The following is a 19,840-nucleotide window of genomic DNA, read 5'->3' on the forward strand; positions in this document are numbered from 1 at the left end:
ATATTCTATCTATGTGGTACAGTATTAAACACTGGCTAGTAACGTTTGAGTAGAATAATTGGGGTGCCAAATCTCAGGCCTTCTCAGCCTGCACTGTTGAGCATAGCTGCCTCAATGGTAGCTATGCCACTGGGTGCACCCAAGGTGTTCTTGTGTGAATTAAAACTGGTTTTTTTGTAGTTATAGTAAGATTGGTTCTTGGCCGCTCCAGACATCAGCTCTTTCAGTTACCAGTTATTTTTGCTTTCATGAGGTTTTTCTATACAACTGAGCTTTATTTACATTGCATTACAGATACTTGTAGTTTCTTGCAATGTGCCTTTTTCACAGCAAAGGTGTTTTGGGGTGGATTAAAATATAGGTAATGATATAAGGTTTCGAAATGAACATGCTAATGTGGATATTTATTAACACAATGGTTTCTCTTAAGTCAGAAGATAAATGGTTCACTTTGCCTACAAGAATCAAATTTACTTGAAAGTGGATGTTGACATTGCAATATGCATTTCAAAATTAGGTCATGGACATGATGAAGACTTAGGAGGGAAAGTTATGTAGGCTTTATTCCAAAGTACTCACATTTTGCTCTAGCTCTGTGGAAAAATAATTAAGATTAATGAAATGGCTTAAAATAGCAGATTTCAATTCTTTAAAAAAAAAAGTACTTTTGTCCTTTGGCTTCATCTTAGCCAGTGGACCTAATCCTTTTCAAAATTAACTTCTAAGGCTTCTTTTTGAGATTTGAATAGATTTTCAAGGTGGTGTTTACCTGAGTGTTCTATTGGGATTTTGGAAAAAAAAAACAGGGTTGACCTCTACTATGAACCACTACTGTGCTTCATGCTTATTACCTACATTGCCACTGTTACACACATTACAATTCCATAACAATATGACAGCATAGTGATGGAGATGTAATTTAAGGACAAGATGCACATAAAACCACTCAGAAAATGATGATAGCAAGAGATTTCTCTGACGAACTACACTTACTCTTATAGACTCATGATAAATTTTTTGATGTTATATGTGACCAGATTTTACAAAACCGATCCAAATCGCACATCAGGCTAAATCAAACTAACACCACCAGTGGATAGCTACACTATCGTACTAGTAGTTTTGATACTCAGTACCACTCAAACTACTCAAGGCTGGTTTCAACACACGTATTTTCTGGTGGGTGTGTAGAGCTCGAATGGCAGTTTTAGGCCTTGTGAAGGACCTGGCTTGGCAAGAATCAGTGGTTTGCAGGTGGACAGCCTTATAATGTAGGCCAGACATTTTTTTCTGTGGATTTTGCTACATATCAACCACGAAGGTGCCAGCACAGTCCTGCAATCTCGTCTCTGCACTCCAATCATGGTCTGCCTCCATTTTGAGGTCTAACCCTTGCCCACCCCACTCCTTTGTGAGCACTCGTGATACTACTTCGCTCGTCCCACAGCTCAGATTTTCTAATCTGGCGGGAAACTCTACAAGCAGCTACAAGTACTGGAAGTGGTCTGAAAGGTAACAGATTGATGCATCTTTAGTGTAAGTTTCATACGCGTGCTTGCTATCCTTGGATAGTTATGCTGGCTTGAATTCTTTAAAACTGTTTATCTCGAAACTTCTAATGTGCGATTTGGATTGTTTTTCCAAAATCCAGTTACGTATAATGATTCTGTGTTTTGTAAATGATGATTATATGATAATTAGATATCAAGAACCAGAGTTCTACAAAAATTTGAAGGCCCTGGGCCATAGCACCCTACTAAGGGCTTGAGGGTTTCTAAATTCCATAGAACCTGTTGGTTCTTAATGTCTTACTTATTTAGAGTACAACTCGTTGTTGTATCTTGAGTTGACAGAGAAATGTACCATTAATTAGTAAAAACGAGCCATCTACACCTGCCTTTTATTTAGTGTGGCTGTTGCTATCTGTTTAAACGTCTACACATTGTCAGCCATGTTATGTTTCAAAGTATAAATAATTGGACTACAACTCATTGTTGTGCCTTGACAGCTACTTGTACACAAGAAATGTAGTGTTGATTAGTACAAACAAGCCCCTTAGTATGGCTGTTACTATCCATTAAAATGCCCATATGTTGCATTGCCACAGAACATGACTTCTATAGGACACAAGTGTGGTACTACAGGATTTAGAGACCATGTTTTCAGCCAATCAGATTTCAGTGTCAAACTTGTTGCAGTCGAAATGTCTTGCACGTATGTATGAATTGTGTGTTGCTATATGTGTCCTCAATGACTGGTACTTGCATAGGTAAGGTTTTCACAGTAGGCAAATGAAATCTTGGTTTTGACCTTATTATGTTAAGCATTATTGGTTACACTAAAAGCAACAAACAAATTATCACAAACTATGTATGCATAGTTGTACATACACAGTTGTAAGGAAGTTACTACATATAATGGAATTGCATGCAATTGAGTCCAGCTCAAGATAAGTATACAAATATTTGTAATTGTTATATACGAGCATTTTAGTCTTCAGCAGAGAAGCCAAATATGGGATCTAGTTCAAACCAAGACATATCTGGTTGCTTGCCATCTCCTATTTTGCTGGTAGCCTTTGAAACGTTTTTCTTCTGCTTAGCAAGTGATGAGTATTTCAGTGATTTATTTGGGGTACCCTTTACATCAAGGTTAGGTTTAGAGCTTTTTTTAGAGCCAACTTTCAGTTCCTACATAAAAGAATTATGCATATCATCAAACATCTTAGCATTGACAATACAAACAATGCAATATTGCTTTAGCTAAGAAAACTGCTTCATCACTACATTATTTATCAATGAATATGTGACCCACTGAGTGAAACTGGCCATTTTCACATAATTCTATTTTGCAATAAAAATGTTTGAAATAAACTGGGTAAAAATGTGTGCTACATAAAAAAAATGCACATTTTAATTGTATCGGTATGCACTAATATGTGTGAGTTATGGGTGCTTATTTACTATGGGGTAGAATTAAAGTTTACATTTCAGAGCTTATGATAAGAATTCTCTGTTGTCCTGCCACAATGTCCTGGCAAACCAAAATTGGCCGGACAATTGCCAAAATTGACTGGACATGTGGAAGATGAATGCCCCAATATGTCCACTGTAGCATAGCAAATAAACATTATAGTGGCAAGATGTCACATGTCTTACTGCAGCTGTTATGTGGTTACAGTACACCAGAGGGTTGGCAATGGTTCATTTGTGGTCACTCCCTTGGGTTGTAAGAATGTATATAATCTCCTGGCAACCAAGTGACTGTTATTGTTGATAGCATGCCAGCTCAGGGCTTAGGCTCCTTCTTTGTGCTTTGATGGGACACTGTGTCCGGACAAATTGCATTATGGTCAAACATCTATGCAATTTGACCAGATTTTGTCTGGTGTCCGGACATTATCATAAGCTCTGCATTTGTTATTTTATAGTTGGAATGGCCTTCTGCTTTGTCTGTACAGTGCATACCGGGGAAAACATTACACTTTGATTGATTTGCCATTTCATGGTGAACAGACTGAGCCAAATCTGTCTTTGCAGCTTATTTCAGTCATGAGTTATGATTGATTAAATAAGCGCCTATAATTTATCTGCTGTAATGTAGGGCTGAGCGATATTATTGTTTTAGTGATATATCACAATCTTTTGAAAGTATCCATGTGACTGAATTTTGGAAAATGACTTTTTTGTAAAGTTTGAAGCCGGTGTACAAAATTTTCTTCGAGATATTATTGAAAACATGTACAATACATTGAATATTAACTTTTAGTCTGTGGTATTATCACAGGGATCATAGACTCTATTTATTCTCGTAAGTAATTACCAAAATAAATCGTCAACACATCACTTCGTTTGCTCCAATTAGTGAAATGATCAATGATATCAACTGTGATGCCTAATTAAGATCAATCACGTGTGCAGAAGCATGATTAAAAAAAAAAGTTTTTTAAAAGTAATATAAATCAATAAGAAATGCGTAAACAGTGGGCAGAGAGGCAAACTCTGCCCTATCCTGGGATGATCGTATTGTTGCCATTACAGAAGCAGCATTGCTACGTTGAACATCAATGGCAACCTTCTGAATCAAAAATTGGGTGGCCCTATTATCACCAGACTGTTCCATTACCAGGGAACCTATCTGCCTCACTGATGAGCGTGCATATGATCCCCAAGCACCCAGGGTCTCAACACATAAAGGGGAAAGTGAAATGATAGAATCAGAGAAGAATACTTTCTGAACTTAGCTGACTCTGCAGAGTTTGTCAGTCAGCTGGCACCACTTGCAGAAGTAGATAAATTAGATGGGGCCAGGGTGTCTGAACAGGTAAAGTCCCAGAGCAAGGGTAAGCCCCGTGACCAAGGAATCAATGACATGCCATCTGGCCTCTTACCATCATTACGAAACACACCAACTGGCTCCAAAACAGTAGGTACACCTCCAGACACCATAGCACGATGAATAGTTTCATTCACCGTAGCGTGCCAAGGAATATGACCTCCACTACGCCTGCAAGACAAACCATCAGTTCCAAATACATCAACTTTACTGCCACAAACACACGCATGCCCGACAACGATGGGAACACCAAGAGGTAGACCAAGGGCAATCCTCAAAGATTCATTATCAAGCTTAGTGCCCAAGGAAGGTACAGGTAGAGCACCAAGCCACGCACCAGACGCTGAGGAAGATTCTGACAATAGACAAACCTTTGTTTTAGCATCAGAGGTAGAGTCCAAGAGTTGAAAAATAGTGTTCATAAAGCAATTCGTTCCAACCATGTTGAAGATGCCTGCTGTCTTCAGGGGGCATAGGATACTCAGCAGACCATTGGTCAAGAGCCTTGTGGAGGAGAGAAGATTCAAAAGTTAAGCCGGAAGGAGTCAAGATGGAAGAAACTAGTTCGGAGGTACTATGAAGGGAAGAAAGATAGCTGGGCAGACTTAAATCAATAGCACTACAGATTCCCAAATCTCCTTTAACTACACGAAGAATAGACTGAACCCACGCAGAAGAACTGATGTTTATGTTGGTAACAGTCTGGAGGGAAGTGCGGATGAACTCATCAAACTTCTCTAAAAATCCAGAAACCCTCCAGTATGGAGAAGTGCGCAGGAGATAAAGGAGTTTGGGAATGGAAAAACAATGACACAGCAGATAAACGGCATCATGAGTAAATAAAGTCTCCAGATGTGAAATAAGAGTCTGAATACATCCAAGCTTGGATTTGAAACTTGAAGGTAGTGCATCAAAAGTAATAGGGGAACCCAACAAAGTCACCTCTGAAGATTCAAGGAGATGGACACCAGGTGCAACAGATTGTAGTTTGTCAACAAAGGGGGAGGAAGATGCACCTGCAATGTACCTGCAATGTACGCTTCACATTTGGAAAGGTTCAAGGAGAGCCCCAGGGAAGAAGATTGTTCCAGAATAGTTGCAAAATCTGCTAAAACAGACTGTGGTGAGCTGCCGAGAGTACCATCATCAAGATACCAAACATTAAATGTTGATACAAGCTCACTAGCCAAGGAATGGATGGCTTGGCGTCACCTTGCTGCACACCAGTAGCAGATGGAATGATGGAGTCACTAAAAACAGGTGAGCTAAGGTACAATAAGCAAGCCAGACAAAGGGAAATAAACAACTAAACTTCTCCCTCACAACGTAAAGAAAGTGGTCATGCCTGACGCTATTGAAAACATTGCGGTAGTCCACCTTGAGTAGAACTAGTGGATGACTGTGAGAACTTATGACAAAAACTGATGGGCAGCATAAACCGCTGCCTCACACCCACCTGAGATTCAAAACCTAACTGCACTGGGCAAAAGAAAAGTCCCAACTCACTTCCTAAACAAAGGCAAGCAGTTTTTGCAGCAAGACGACGAAAAACACTACCAACAGCAATTGGGCGGAGACCACCCCCAGGTTTTTGTAAAGCCCCAAGATTTGTCCCTAAAATGAATAGTTGAAAAACAGGATGGGACTTTCCTGATAACATGTAGTTGACCAAGAAGGTAAGTGACTTCAACAAATGAACCCAAGCTTCCCCAGTAGACTTGGAAATCAACTCCTTGAAATGCTGGGGGCGTAGTTGATCTAGACCACCTGCAGAACCAGCTTTAAAGCTACAGATAGCATGAGTAACAATAGCACATAAAACTGACAAAACCTCTGAAGAATCATCAGGTAGTTCAAGAAACTCTAAGTAGGGAGGAGAGGATGGATGTTTCGACTGAAGACCAGATAATGTCTCATCATCAAAAGGTGCCAAAGTATCATTGGAACTAGCAAGGCATACTGCACCAGTAACATCACCATCCGAGAGTTTGGCCTCCACTCGGTGACGCAGATTTGAGTCATTAGATGAAGATGGGTCAGGCCTTGTAGGAGAACGCTGGTTGTACAGAAGAGGAAAGAAATCCATAGAGCTGCTGCAACTTGACGCTTTACAATAGTGGTAAGAGAAGGGCCAGATGAATCACTACTAGATGTGTCAGGGATAGCTAAAGCTGTGCAGCCAAAAAACAGAAGTTTCCACAGGTAAGACACCAGAAATCCCAGAAATACAGTCATTAATGATAGTTGTGAGTGCTTGAGCAGTCTGTATACACCCTTTGGAATACGTCGAATAACTTGCACTGAACAGGTATTCTTGATGGAACAACTCAAATAAATCCACTACGGCCCCTGTTTATGCTACCATGGTGCAACAAGGTATCAACTCCTAGATAATTTTAAATTTCACATTTTTGATTATAGCTTCATATCTACATCACATATCTTAATTCTGTTTTTTTTTGCACATGATTATCCTCAAGGGTTGTCATGTATTTGTATACTTGTTACCATGGCAACCACCACAATTATTCTGCTATTTGTATATTTATGGTTTTCAGATTAGTATTTAGTCCTCGAGTCGCATCAGTACCATTCAAGGTGGCCAATTCTATCATACATTTCCTGAAAGATACATGTCTATAGATTGTATATTGGAATGATAGTAATGCTGAATCAGTAGCTTTCTCACTGTATGGCCCCTAGTGTATGGCGCTACAAGATATCAACTCAAAGACAATTTTAAATTCCATATATTTGATTATAACTTTTGATCTACACTACATATTTTAATTCTGTGTTTTGCACATGATTGCTCTCCAGGGTTATCACATTTCTGTACATTTGTTACCATGGTAACAACCACAATTATGCTACTATTCATGGTTTTAGATCTATTGTATCTAGTTTTATACTTTTAAATTTTGTAATAATATTTCAGTTAATGAAAATCTTCATTATTGTTGAAAATTTGTAGCACCTGAAAGAACGCTATGTTGTGGTTGTTGTGCAATTTAGAAAAGCATATCTACCTAGTTTCACATGCATGTGCTATCCTTAAACCTATATATAATATATGATTGTACGACTATGCAGACTTTACTTCTTTGCATGTGTACAATAGCTCAGATTGTGATGATACTATTGATAAAATAATTATGTAGTTACACTCAGACCATTAGTTTGTAAGCTGACCATCTAAATTTAACTGATTGATACCATTCAAGGTAACCAATTCTACCTTGCATTTTTTGAAGAAGGAATGTATATAGATTATTATTGGCATGCTGATTCAGTAGCTATGCATTCATGTGAATCTCTTAAAATTAATAGTAACTTGCTAATGCAATAAGCTATGAATTTCAAATTTGCACCATTAGCAAGCCCTTGAAAGTCTGATGCCAGCTCCCAAAAGTGCTTTGTTCTGTAACCAAACAAGGATCAGAGTCATCAAGGTTTAAAATTCTTCCATGCATTTCATTGGACATCTTGGTTATGGTTTAACTATATTATACATGTGAATGTTTATTTGTGATAAAATCAAAGAAGCCAGGTTAAAGATTTCTGATGGTGGAGTGAGGTTACATACCCACTAGTTGATCTGGTTACTGTTCAGAGATAGGAAGTTTAATAAACTGTATATTTAATGCAATAGTGTTACAACTACCGTGATTTGCTAATAAAAGTAGTATTAAATCTTCATAATCATCATCACTATCTGTATTATTGATGCCATCTAACTGTCCTCCTTGAGGAACATCTTCTGTAGGCTGATTCTCGCAAGATGACAGTCTGCAAGATTCTGAGCAGTTTAGTCCATTGACAACACAGCTGCACTTTTGGTATTGTGCAATGCATGACTTAGCACAGTTACATGCAAGGAGTGCCATAACTGGCTCTGGAGCTGTACCAATTTCCATCCAATCAATTGTAAGAGTGCATTGACCTCTCAAGGTCTCCAGCTTCCAACCATGCCCATTGGGCAGTGGTACTTCTGGCTTCAGTATAAGACATCTTCTCCAAATCGCTGTCTGATAGTTTACACAGAAAATATGCTTCTTCAAAGCATTACTGCAGGGTGGAAGATGATGAGGTTCAACATTACTCTTTTTTGCTGCAAAGAGCCCATAGCACAGATCATCAACTTTATTTGCTGATGTTTGAGACAAATATAATTGGCAAGGGAATGACTCTAGTTTATCAAAAAGATGGTTTGGTACAATCCATTCTCTTCCAAGACCACCAAATGTTTCCTGTAGCTCAGCATTTTCTATCATCAGTTTCAATGCATTCAGCTTCCCATGTCCAGCAAAAGTGCTGACTGAATCACATCAAGTAAAACTGTGGAGTCCTATAATGGCTTTGCAAACAGACTCTCCAAAACTTCTTGCGATTTTCCGTATTTCAATATATTTCACCCTAGCCTGGGTCCCACTTTTCCAGTGAAGTGAAGCAGTGATTTCATTTTGGAAAGCAATCAATAACAAAAGATCATTTGTGTCATCCGAAACAGTCACAACTGCTTCAAAACCAGACATTGTTGTATGAGCTGAATGCAAAAGAATCCGTGTGTCAGCCTCTTGTTGGGTAGATTCTAGCTCTGGTATTGCTTTACAGCCTCATGCAGTGACAGATTTCATTGCATGTCACAAACAGATTTTCCATTAAGTTTCTCAATGTATTTCTTCTGCTTCCATTCACTAGTGAGAAACTGAATGAGCTAGGGATGTTTTGTTACTTGTGGAAGTAAGAAATTTTCTCCACTGTACTACAAGCCGCTTTGATTGAATGTTCTTGTATTCTACATTTCCAGATGCTGATTGCCGCAAATATCGTTCAGCATTTTTTATGGAGTTTTGGTTATAAACATCAAAGACAATGTCAAGCCTAGTACTGTTTGAAGCTTCATGAACACAGCTTTCAGCAAAATCAAAGATGCAATTTCACCAAAATGTTTTCTTCTCTCCTTTTACATTGTGAACAATTGCCATTCCATCAACCATGCAAGCAGATGACAAAGAGATGAATTCAGATGCTGGAACATTCTTTTGTAATTCCCTGGATAGTGTGGACTTCGCTGTTTTCCTAGGTAAGTCATCAGCTGTAGCAAGAGACCATGGCAAGGGACTTTAAAATTTCTTTCATGTAAAGTTGTCTGATCTGAGCCATCATCAAAATATTCCCAAACAGTTCAGTGGTTAATGTCCCTACCATTACTTTTCACTTTCTTCATTTTGCAAGTCTCACTAAAAGTTTTAAGTTTCATTTTGGGAAGGGTGTCATAAACAACTTTTCAATGGAGGATTTGCCTCAAGTCACTGCAATCTAAATTGTTTATAAGCATCTTTACCATGTCTATGTGCTTGCATAAGATATGCAGTGATTTTATCTGGTGCAAACAACGTTGAGTAGTTCACTAGAATCTTTGAAGTAGTGTTGCACCGATAATCGGTTCAATAATTGGTATCGGGCCGATATTGGCTACTAGCCGATTAATCGGTTTTGATTAAATCAAGGCCGATGTTAATCTCCACTGCGCTGTGTAGTATAATGATGTGGGGGAGGCTAGACATAAGTTATTTGGCATTTTAATTAAGTTATGTGTTAATGGTTTAGCGGTGACTACAAGCCATGCCCATAATAAACTGTCAGGGTTTAGGCCATGCCCAACAATAAACTGAGGTTTTTTAGGTTTCTATGTAGTGCCAGCCACTTGTCTCAACTGTATAGCAGTAGTAAAATGTACTTAAAACCTGTTTACCATGAGTAACTTTTACTTGTGGTATACATCTAACTTTACATTTTAGCCTAGAATGAGCTGTATATCAATGGTTATGTCACTAATATGAGCCATTTAATAATGATGAGGATGAGTGTTAGTGTTATTAGTGTATATCGGATCGGTTATCGGTATCGGCTAATTATGTTGCTTAATATCGGTTATCGGAATAATCGGCTAATTTGGATATCGGTGCAACACTACTTTGAAGGGATGTACCAAGTCACCAATCACATCAATAACTTTGCTAACTGCTTTCTCATCTTTTGATAATTCAAGGGCTGTGAATATCTGTATGCTGTAAATCAGATTTGTTTACTTGAACCATCTCACGCAACATCCCAATGTAAGCACTTCTGTACTCAGAAGTTAAATAGTAATGTCTGACAGCACCAGGATTTAAACTGAAACGACACATTCCTCCTGCAGTTTTTGTATATTGATTGTTTCTTCTGCTGTCTGATCAACTGGAATGTGACCAAATGTAGTTGACTCACCTATCTGAACAGCAAACCAACCTTGTTTGAAACCTTCATAATCATCAGGATGTGTGTTTCATAAAGGTGGATATCTCAGCATAATAAACACTAAGGTAGCGTGCATAATTGACTTTGTCATATGCAAAGCACAAAGGCAGCATATAGCGGATGCATGCAACATGAAGATCCTAATTGCCTCCTCTTGAAGCCCTTAAGAAACCTAGCAAAACAGTGACCATATCAATGTAGCTCAACCAAAATGCAGACAAATCACCATTAATATTGTTGTTCCGAAGAAAATCTAAGAATAATTCGAAGCAATGAAGAATACAATCAAGCCGTGTAACTGACATAGCATCATTGTACGTTTTTGGAGAAAGATCTTCATGTAGTTGTTGGATAACTTTTACTCTCTCATCAATGCATCCTTTTGCATAGCAAATGATTTTGTTCCATCCAAATGGAAAATTCCTTGAATGCCATGCGAAGGAAAGCTTCATACATGCACTTATGAGTTTTTACAGCTCTGTTGTATTGACGACCTTCCAGAATACCTGCAACAGATCCCTGCGCTACAATACCAGCTTCTATTATGATGTCTTTGGAACCCGGAACCCACTATCTTGAAACCGTTTTCCAATGATAGATATTAGATTGCACATAATGTGAAATGCTCCCATGTGCAAGAATACATCTTTGGACTTGTCAATTATCTCCACAACTTTAGCAGATATTGCCAGATCAAACATGACCACAATTTTAGAAAGACCAAGATTGTTGTGGATCAACACTGATTGTCTCAGTTTTTCATGTACAGTTGTCATTTCAGTTGCAGGGGCATTAATAGTTGGAAGGTAAACAATTATATCCTCTCTATCTATTAGGTCCTTTCTGATGATGACAATACTGAAGCCTGTCCACCCCATCACTTGTTGATTTTCTGTATGTATTTGTCTGGTAAGCATCCATACAAGGTTTTTCTTGTGTGCTTTGATAGTGACTTCAGAACTATGCAAGTCTACACTTTGGAGATTAGGAGGACCTGTGCGCTCACCTGGAACATAAACAGGCAATGGATCTCCATCTAAAGTTAAATTTCTCTTCGTGTCTTTCTGAACAGCTGGGCACAGTGGTTTGGTTGGCTCTGATCCAAACGTCTTTGGCTGCACAATGATGTCATTAACTCTGTGAGTTGTACCTTCTCCTGTAAGCATTTCCTCATGTTATCCCAGGCTAAAGTGAATAAATGTTGAAGTATATTTTCAGGCAACATAACTTCATCTGCCGCACCAGAAATCTTAAGCAGACACAGAGCAGTTTCATTTTCTTTCACTTTGGTGTATGACACACCATGTCCAAGCCTGTTTAAAATTCGTATAAGCTCAACATTGCCAGTCAATGCTTTTACAACTACTGGCAGAAGAATATGCTTTGGAGGCACTTGTGATCCTCCACTCACAGCATAAACAATATCCTGAGCAATTGAGTCAACATGAAGTAAACTACATTAAATTTTGTTGGATTTTTTGGAGCATCTCTCCAGTAATTTAAGTAAAGATAAAATTAGTGAGATCTTCTGGAATTTGAAGGTCAGTCAAAGCTGACGGTGGAAATGGCCAATTGTTGCTTTTTTCCAGATGTTTTATAAATGCAAGGCTGCTTTTGCTAAAACATGCAGGACATTTTCAGTATCTTCTTTTAGCATGCTCAGCTCTTTCTTCAGCTCTTGATTTTCACGTACTAGATTGTCTGAACTTAAGCTGTCTGGAAATACCAACAGTTCCCTGATGCATTAGATACTATGTGCAACATGATCCCAAAATCTGTTTCCAGTTTTCTTCGAAGGTGTTTCTTAGTGCATTCTTGTATTTCTATTCCAAGTGACAGCATGTGTTCCTTTAACATATTTGTTAATTGTGTGAACTTCACAACTTTAAGAGTTTGAAACAGTTCACATTGAACATACTGTGTCACACAACAACAGCAAATTAATACTTTTGTTGAGGCAGCATGGAACAAATCAGTGTTTACTGTTTTGCTGATGAAATATTTTATATACCAGCAGAACCTTGAATGGCACCAACCAACCATTGTGACTCATTGGCTAAACTTTACTAATTTAAAAACCACAAATAGTGACATAATTGTGGTTGTTACCATGGTAACAAGTGTAAAAACATGTGATAACCGTTTAGAGTAATCATGTGCAAAAAACAGAATTAAAATATGTGGTGTAGATCAAAAGTTATAATCAAAAATATGAAATATAAAATTGGCTTGGAGATATATCTTGTCGTGCCATAAACTAGAGGCCATACAGTGAGAAAGCTACTGATCCAGCATTGCTATCATGCTAATATACAACCTATTGACATGTATCTTTCAGGAAATGCATGATAGAATTGACCACCATAAATGGTACTGATGTGACTCGAGGGCTAACTACTAATCTAAAAAAACATAAATACACAAATAGGTGGTGGTTGCCATGGCAACAATTATACAAATAAGTAACAACCCTTGAGGGTAATCATGTGCAAAAAAACAGAATTAAGATATGTGATATAGATCTGAAGTTATAATCAAACGTGTGAAATTTAAAATTATCTAGGAGTTGATACCTTGTTGCACCATGGTAACATAAACAGGGGCCGTACAGTGGGAAAGCTACTGATTCAGCATTGCTATCATGCCAATATACAATCTATAGACATGTATCTTTCAGGAAATGCATGACAGAATTGGCCACCTTGAATGGTACCGATCAGTCAAATTTGGGTGGCTGCCTCACGGACTACTAATCTTGTCATGTAAATACCATCTTCACTCAAGGGAGAGGCCTGGTGGTGGTATCAACTGAGGTAGGTCATCTGGCCTTCTCCTTTAATAGGCAAGTTCCCATTCAGAGTTTGTTATGTTATTATGAACAATTACTTTTCCAGGAATTTCTTTTTTTGAATGTAAAATGGTACATCTGTGTGATGACTTTCAAGGAGGTTTTTATTGTGTTACTGTCAAAGTAGCTACTCCAGTCATACATGGGGACAATCATTTCTCCAGACTGAGATCCCACTAGCTGAGCAACATTGGGAGAGGCAGACTCATTGACTACCCTCCCTAAATCATCCTGACATTCAACCTTGGACCGCTTGAAGTACTGTTTTAGAAGGTCAAAGCACCAGTCAGGTGAGAACTTTGCATGGCCAACTGGCAGAAATGACACCTTTATTTGTCATGTAGCCCTAACAGAATCTGGTACACCATGTAGAACATGAGAAACCTGTTTTTTTATATTGGCCTGTGCAATAATCACAGTGGAAATGGACATTCTTTTCTCCCAATCCATGGACAGCTAAGTAATGGTGGACCAAAGAATGATGGTGTTACCTCCCTTGCCAGTATTACAGGCTTCATCAATCAAGTAGTTGACCTAGAAAAGACCAAGGCATATTAACAACTCTTGGCCACACTGAATTGTGATATAAGGCAAAGCCATTATGTTCTCATCCTCTGATACTCAAACAATGTTAAGAGTAGGCAGGCATTTTTAGCAATTTGAAAATTCTTTGACACTAAAGACTAAGCAAAATGGTGGGGAAGAGAAACAGTTACATTTATTTTATCACTATGTGGCCCTACCTGTCTGGGGATAGCTACACAAAACATGACAAATATCGCACATTTCCTTGGCATTAAAAAGTAGATTGGTCCTGGTTGAAAAGCATCACAGCGATAGCGAACCTTTGAAATATATCTTAGTATATACCATCAAATTTTATTTGCTATTACTTTGTGGGCCATATCAAAACTATAGTGAATGGTTGTGTCTGTTGAATTTGCAGGTAATGAGCAGCTTGGAAGAGGAACCGTAGGAAAGGCAGCTTTAAAATTGTCACTGTTAGTCCTGCAGCACTGTTGATAGTGAGCCCTCTCCTGCTTCACTAAATCAATGTGATTGGATCACGTAAAAGTTAATTAAATGGTATGTAAAGCATTGCACAACAAACTTTATACCTGTGACCTTTGACTTAAAAATGGATATTTATGCCTGGTGGCACTAAAAGTGTGTCACAGTTGAGAGACAAATTTAATCAGATGAGCTCAAGAAGTACAATGTATAATGATTGCTCAAACAGAGGAAGACTTGGAGAATGCTTATACAATAACATTGAGGGAGGTAGCAAAGAGATATAACTGTAGAGAAAGTAATGTTTTTAGTTTGCAAATTAATGTAAATCTGCATGGCTGTAGCTTATAGCAATATTAGACATGCTATACTCTAAGACTGATGTGCATAAGATGGATCACGTGATGATCTTCTAAATCAAAGTGACTTTGGGTTGGGGTGACAATCACTGAGACATTGGTTGCCATGGAGTGAGGATACTTCTGTTGGGAGGGACCTGAAAGGAGGTAGCCTATCAACTGCGGTTGGTCCACTGCCATGCACAACTGTCTCCGGCTATGTCCCAGTAGTAATCTACTCCTACTAGAAGTGAGATTGTGAACTCTCTGTCTGAGGTAAAGGGATGAGCCAATTGAAGACCTTGGAGGTATGGAAGCTGTGAGAAGTCAAGACAGGTACAATTTTGTATTGGTGTTGCAATGAATGGCACTGCAAGTACAGATATTTGTATTTCTTCTCCACTCTTGGTGAGTAAGGTAATCATGCTAAAATTGAGGTGACGACTTGTGGGGTGCTTGGTGCCAAATGGTGAGATAGTGATAATTTCCTTTGAGTAGGGGTGGAGCTCTAGAGTGCTGGCTAGTTCTTCAGTGACAAAAGACCTTTGGGACCCTTCATCCAGTAATATATTGGCTTCAGCATATCTGTTTCGGTTTGTGACTCTTGCTATAGCTGTTTTAAGAAGGCAGACTTTGTTATGCTGGGGAGGGGGGTCACGGTATATGCTCCAGTAGGTTGAGTGGCTGGCTGAAGCTGAGGAGCAGCTTGATGTTGAACAGCAGGTTGGTGATGGACAGAAGATGTAGGGTGTACTCTAGTCGATTGAGGTTGAGAAGAGGTCACAGAGTGTACACCAGCAGGTTGAAGTTGAACAGGGGCTGTCAAATTCTGCTGCTAATTTGGTTGTGTCAGACTGGTTGGTTGAGATTAACTGTGTCACTACCCTGGTGTCCAAGTGAACAAAGACTTGTGTGGTGTTTACGGCGACAGTGATGACAGCAATGTTTAGAGTTGCAAGCAGAGATCTTGTGGTGTTATAGACAGTTGAAGCACAATCTCTCTTGGCGTATGATATCACTGCGTTGTTTCGGGTCTGTGATGGTGTTGCGCAATGAGGGAGAGTGAGCACCTTTACAGAAAGGGAATTGTGGTTTCAACTTAACAGGGGGCTTGCTAGTCCCAGCGACAAACGCTGCAGTTGGTGGCAGTGGAGGTTCTACTTGAGATCCCATCTCAATAATATACAGTTCATTAAGAATGGCAGATTGTAATTCACCGACAGTCCACTCTTGCTTACCATGTGCCCGTGCTAGGTTTTGCTTGATCTTTCCAGGGAGCTTTCCAAGGATAATTGACACAAGCAAGCTTCCATAGGAGTCCTCTTTCTTCCCGAGTGACATAAGACTGCGAATGTGACTCTTGATGGTATTATGGAACTCACGCAAACTGGAGTGTGACTGATTGGGAACAGGGAAGGTTGATAAGAACTTGCATATGTGCATCAATTTGCTTATGTGGTTGTACAAAGTGCTCTTGCAACAAAGTTACTGAGTTCGTGTAGTTAGTATTTATCAGCTGAAATCCAGCAATGACCTACAGTAGGATACTTCCTCCTTAAGTGGTGCATGCAGATAACTTAATTTCTGGACTCCAGTTAAAGATGTGTTGTTGTGAACAGCTGCCTCGAAGCAGTCCTAAAATGCTTGCCAATACAGTGGGTTGCCAGAGAACTGTGGCAAGTCCAATTTTGGGAGACGAGTAAGCGAGACTGATTCTCTGGTGTGGCGATCTTCAGAAACAGGTGGTGGGTGGGCTGTGGAAGATGGATCTTCACATCTAGTGTCACTTGCTTGAGGAAAAGTGGAAGTAAGGCGGTGATTAATCTTGGCTTTAGCAGTGGATATCAATGAGGCAATCTCTTCTGTTTGCAATACTTCAGCCTCTATCTCGTCATCATTGTCTAATGCTTAGCGTCCAACGTTGTTAACAGATTCTGTTTACATTGAAACTGCTCGTGGAGATCCCTCAGAGTAGCTATTTGATCTGCAGCGATGGGTGGGAAAGAAGCCAGACACTCGCTACACTCTGTAGCAGTTTCTTGAGGTGTGCGCAATAACCTCGTCGAGAACTAATGGTTCTCTTGACTTCTGCTATGATCCTTTGTTGATAGCTCACAGCACCAAAAATGTAGCGGTGGTTGTAATACTATAGCAGTATTGTACCTGTGGTTACAGCATCAAAAATGTAGTGGCGGTTGTAATACTATAGCAGTATCGTACCTGTGGTCACAGCACCAAAAATGATGTATGATTTTGCTTAGTAAGACCAGGTTCTCCTTAGGATCAGTGAGCAGGAGAGGGATTCAACCACACATGCGCACACTTGGAACCCACTATTGAAACTCTATAGACACGTACGTGATCATGCATGCAATATTACAACTATTATATGCTATAGTACAGGTTCGTTGTTCCGGCGTCGTGACAGTACACAAATTAAACTGCTTGGCTTGTATTGACGTATTAAACAGTATTGTGAATCACCATCCCTATTACTTATTGTTTACGCAGTTTTTTTTCATAATCATAACTTTGATCCCTATTCTACTTGTTTAAATTTACAATTTTTTGCCCCCCCCCCCCAGTTGCTGAAATGCACATGGACAACAAAATTTTTTGGCTGGTGTGCACTGCATGCAGTAATATATAGTACTGCAGTAAAATAGTAATATAGTAGTATATGAAGGCTTGCTCCATGATGCTCAAACATCTGTCTACTAGCTAGAGTGTGTATTCATGATCAGTCTATGGAATAGCTATAGACTCTGAAAAGGCATGATCATACAACAGGCTGTATTCACCCAATGTGTTAAATGCTTTTATCCACAACAATAAAGGCATTGATGGCATTGAAATTATATAGCTGGAAAACCCGACCAATCTGTAAAAAGTAAGTCTTCTCTTGTGCAGATCCTTAAGGCAACTGCTCTCAATCTGTCAATCATGTACGAAGGAGACACGCCCTCTTTTTAATTTTGTTCTTTCCAGTAGCTTATTTATTTATTTATTTGTTAATGTTAAGTACTCAATACAGAGTATAATACACAGATATACAAGAAAAAAACAATTATAATGTACAATTATAAGGCCTGACACATATACTGGAAGGCTATACTGTTTTCTTATGCAAATTTTTTTTCCCCAAAGCCTTGGAGCTGCCCTTAATTTTCAATCGCATACAAAGTTAGAAAGCAAAGATTTTAATACCACACAGACCTGGGTAGGAATGATTTTAAAATACGCCATACGTTTTTAGGACTGATATCTACTTCCTGTGGGCTGAAGATGCGCGAAACAACGAGATGGAGATTTGGGGTGATTTTGGAAATTTTCAAAAACTCCCAAAACCACTTCCCTTGTGTTTTATACTTCCAGGTCAGTATTTACAACACTTGAGGAAGGTCTGGAGGGTTTTTGAAACACATCCAAAGTCTGGCAGGCTGCTTTTGGCATGCGTTCTATTAAAGAGTTTTAAAAAATTTTACCCCGATCTCTATTATGAACCACTATCGTGGTTTATGATAATTAATAAATATCAATTTACTTTTGTGATACTCCCTATTGGTTACCAACATTGAAATATTCATACTGTGATAGCTGTATATGGAAGATTACAAGCATGACTTAAATAAGAAGGATCAACACCTATGCAAGCTCATATTCAGCAATAAACCAGCATGGCTAAAGTAGAGGATTAAAGTTTCCCTTCGGGTGATAACCCCTCGTTTAAACATTTTTTATTGTGATACCTACTAGTTCTTAGTTTTCTCTTTAGGAGAGGTACACACTATCACTATTATAGGAGAGCTGTAAAGACAATAATTTAAGCATATAGTCAATCTGCACATCTTTGACAAAATGCAGCCTTATATATGTACCTTTGATTTTTTGAGGGGGGCATAGTTAGGATAAAGCTCTTTAAATTGTTTGATTTCATCATTGGGTGTAACACATATCTGCAATACAGACATAACACAATTGGTTACAAAGCTCACTTTCTTACCTTTTTATTACTGGTATGGAGTCTTTTGACAGTGGTATCATCCTTCTGTAAACAGAGAGAAGTCAATAGGTAAGCATTGTGTAATGAGCAACTTAATGCTCATGAACTGTAAAAATGGGGTGACCACAGAAGGAGTACTGTTAAAGGTCATAATATGTGGTGACCAGGTCTGATAAAACTGGGCTATTTCCTGAAATTTCACAAACACATTTTTAACTATAGACTGTTTAATGCAATGTACAGCACTTGTATGCAAAGTTTCAGCATCATCCTGCATTCCATTTTCTTGTCATTTGTTGAAAACGAAATTGCTCAATTCTTTATTTTATTAACTTCTGTTTACTGTCAAATACTTCATGTTGGCAAATCGAGACAGATTAAGATAAATCTTTTGTTCTGTTTATCCTTTAAAGCTATGTAGTAATTTATTGCACTTATACACTAGAACATTAATGAAGTACCAGCCTCGCCCTAAACTCACGTAGTTAGTGAACTACTTTATATGGAGAGATGAAGTAATATTGGTAAGCCGAATGTGCTTTGTTTTCATTTTGATGGTTAATCATTTGTATGAATGGTTGCTTTACAAACCAAACTGTTTATTCGGAGTAATGACTTTTGCTTGTGTCCACAACCCGTTGTTTCAGGTGTCTATCAATCGTAGGTGTTGTAAAAAGAAGAGGAGAATATTAAGAGAATGAACTTTGCAGTAAACATATAATTTTATTTAATGAAGCTTGGACACATAGGCGTTGACCACACCTCTTACAGGCCTAGTTCTACACTCTGTGCTTACAGTAGAGGACACAAAAAACTTTCCATTTCGTTTCCGTTTCACGTTCTAATTTAATAAGCTAAATGGATTATCCACTGACTTTAAACAAAATGGAAAATAACATGAGCATGATTATGAAGTGGCTTTTGGAAAGCCATAGCTAACACGAATATTTAGTAGTCCCATTATCTTTGAAACAGCTAGACTATTGTACCAACCCTTGAAAC

At 38.6% G+C, this 19,840-nt stretch overlaps 1 protein-coding gene across 4 annotated transcripts in view; it reads right to left on the minus strand.

Moving 5' to 3' along the window:
• Positions 1 to 2,315: 2,315 nt before the first annotated feature.
• LOC136262153 (synaptonemal complex protein 1-like) overlaps positions 2,316 to 19,840 on the minus strand; it is a 391,211-nt gene continuing 373,686 nt past the window's right edge. For 3 of the 4 annotated variants that reach the window (XM_066056308.1, XM_066056311.1, XM_066056309.1), the window contains 3 exons: positions 18,839 to 18,883; positions 18,714 to 18,791; positions 2,316 to 2,690 (listed from right to left, as the gene is read on the minus strand). In XM_066056308.1, coding sequence (XP_065912380.1) covers positions 2,490 to 2,690; positions 18,714 to 18,791; positions 18,839 to 18,883 — 324 coding nt within the window. In that variant the 3' untranslated portion in view covers positions 2,316 to 2,489. The remainder of the gene's footprint in view (positions 2,691 to 18,713; positions 18,792 to 18,838; positions 18,884 to 19,840) is intronic. The other variant, XM_066056310.1, reaches the window with a different exon arrangement.

Source organism: Dysidea avara, chromosome 7, assembly GCF_963678975.1.
Source record: "Dysidea avara chromosome 7, odDysAvar1.4, whole genome shotgun sequence".
Taxonomy (NCBI): domain Eukaryota; kingdom Metazoa; phylum Porifera; class Demospongiae; order Dictyoceratida; family Dysideidae; genus Dysidea; species Dysidea avara.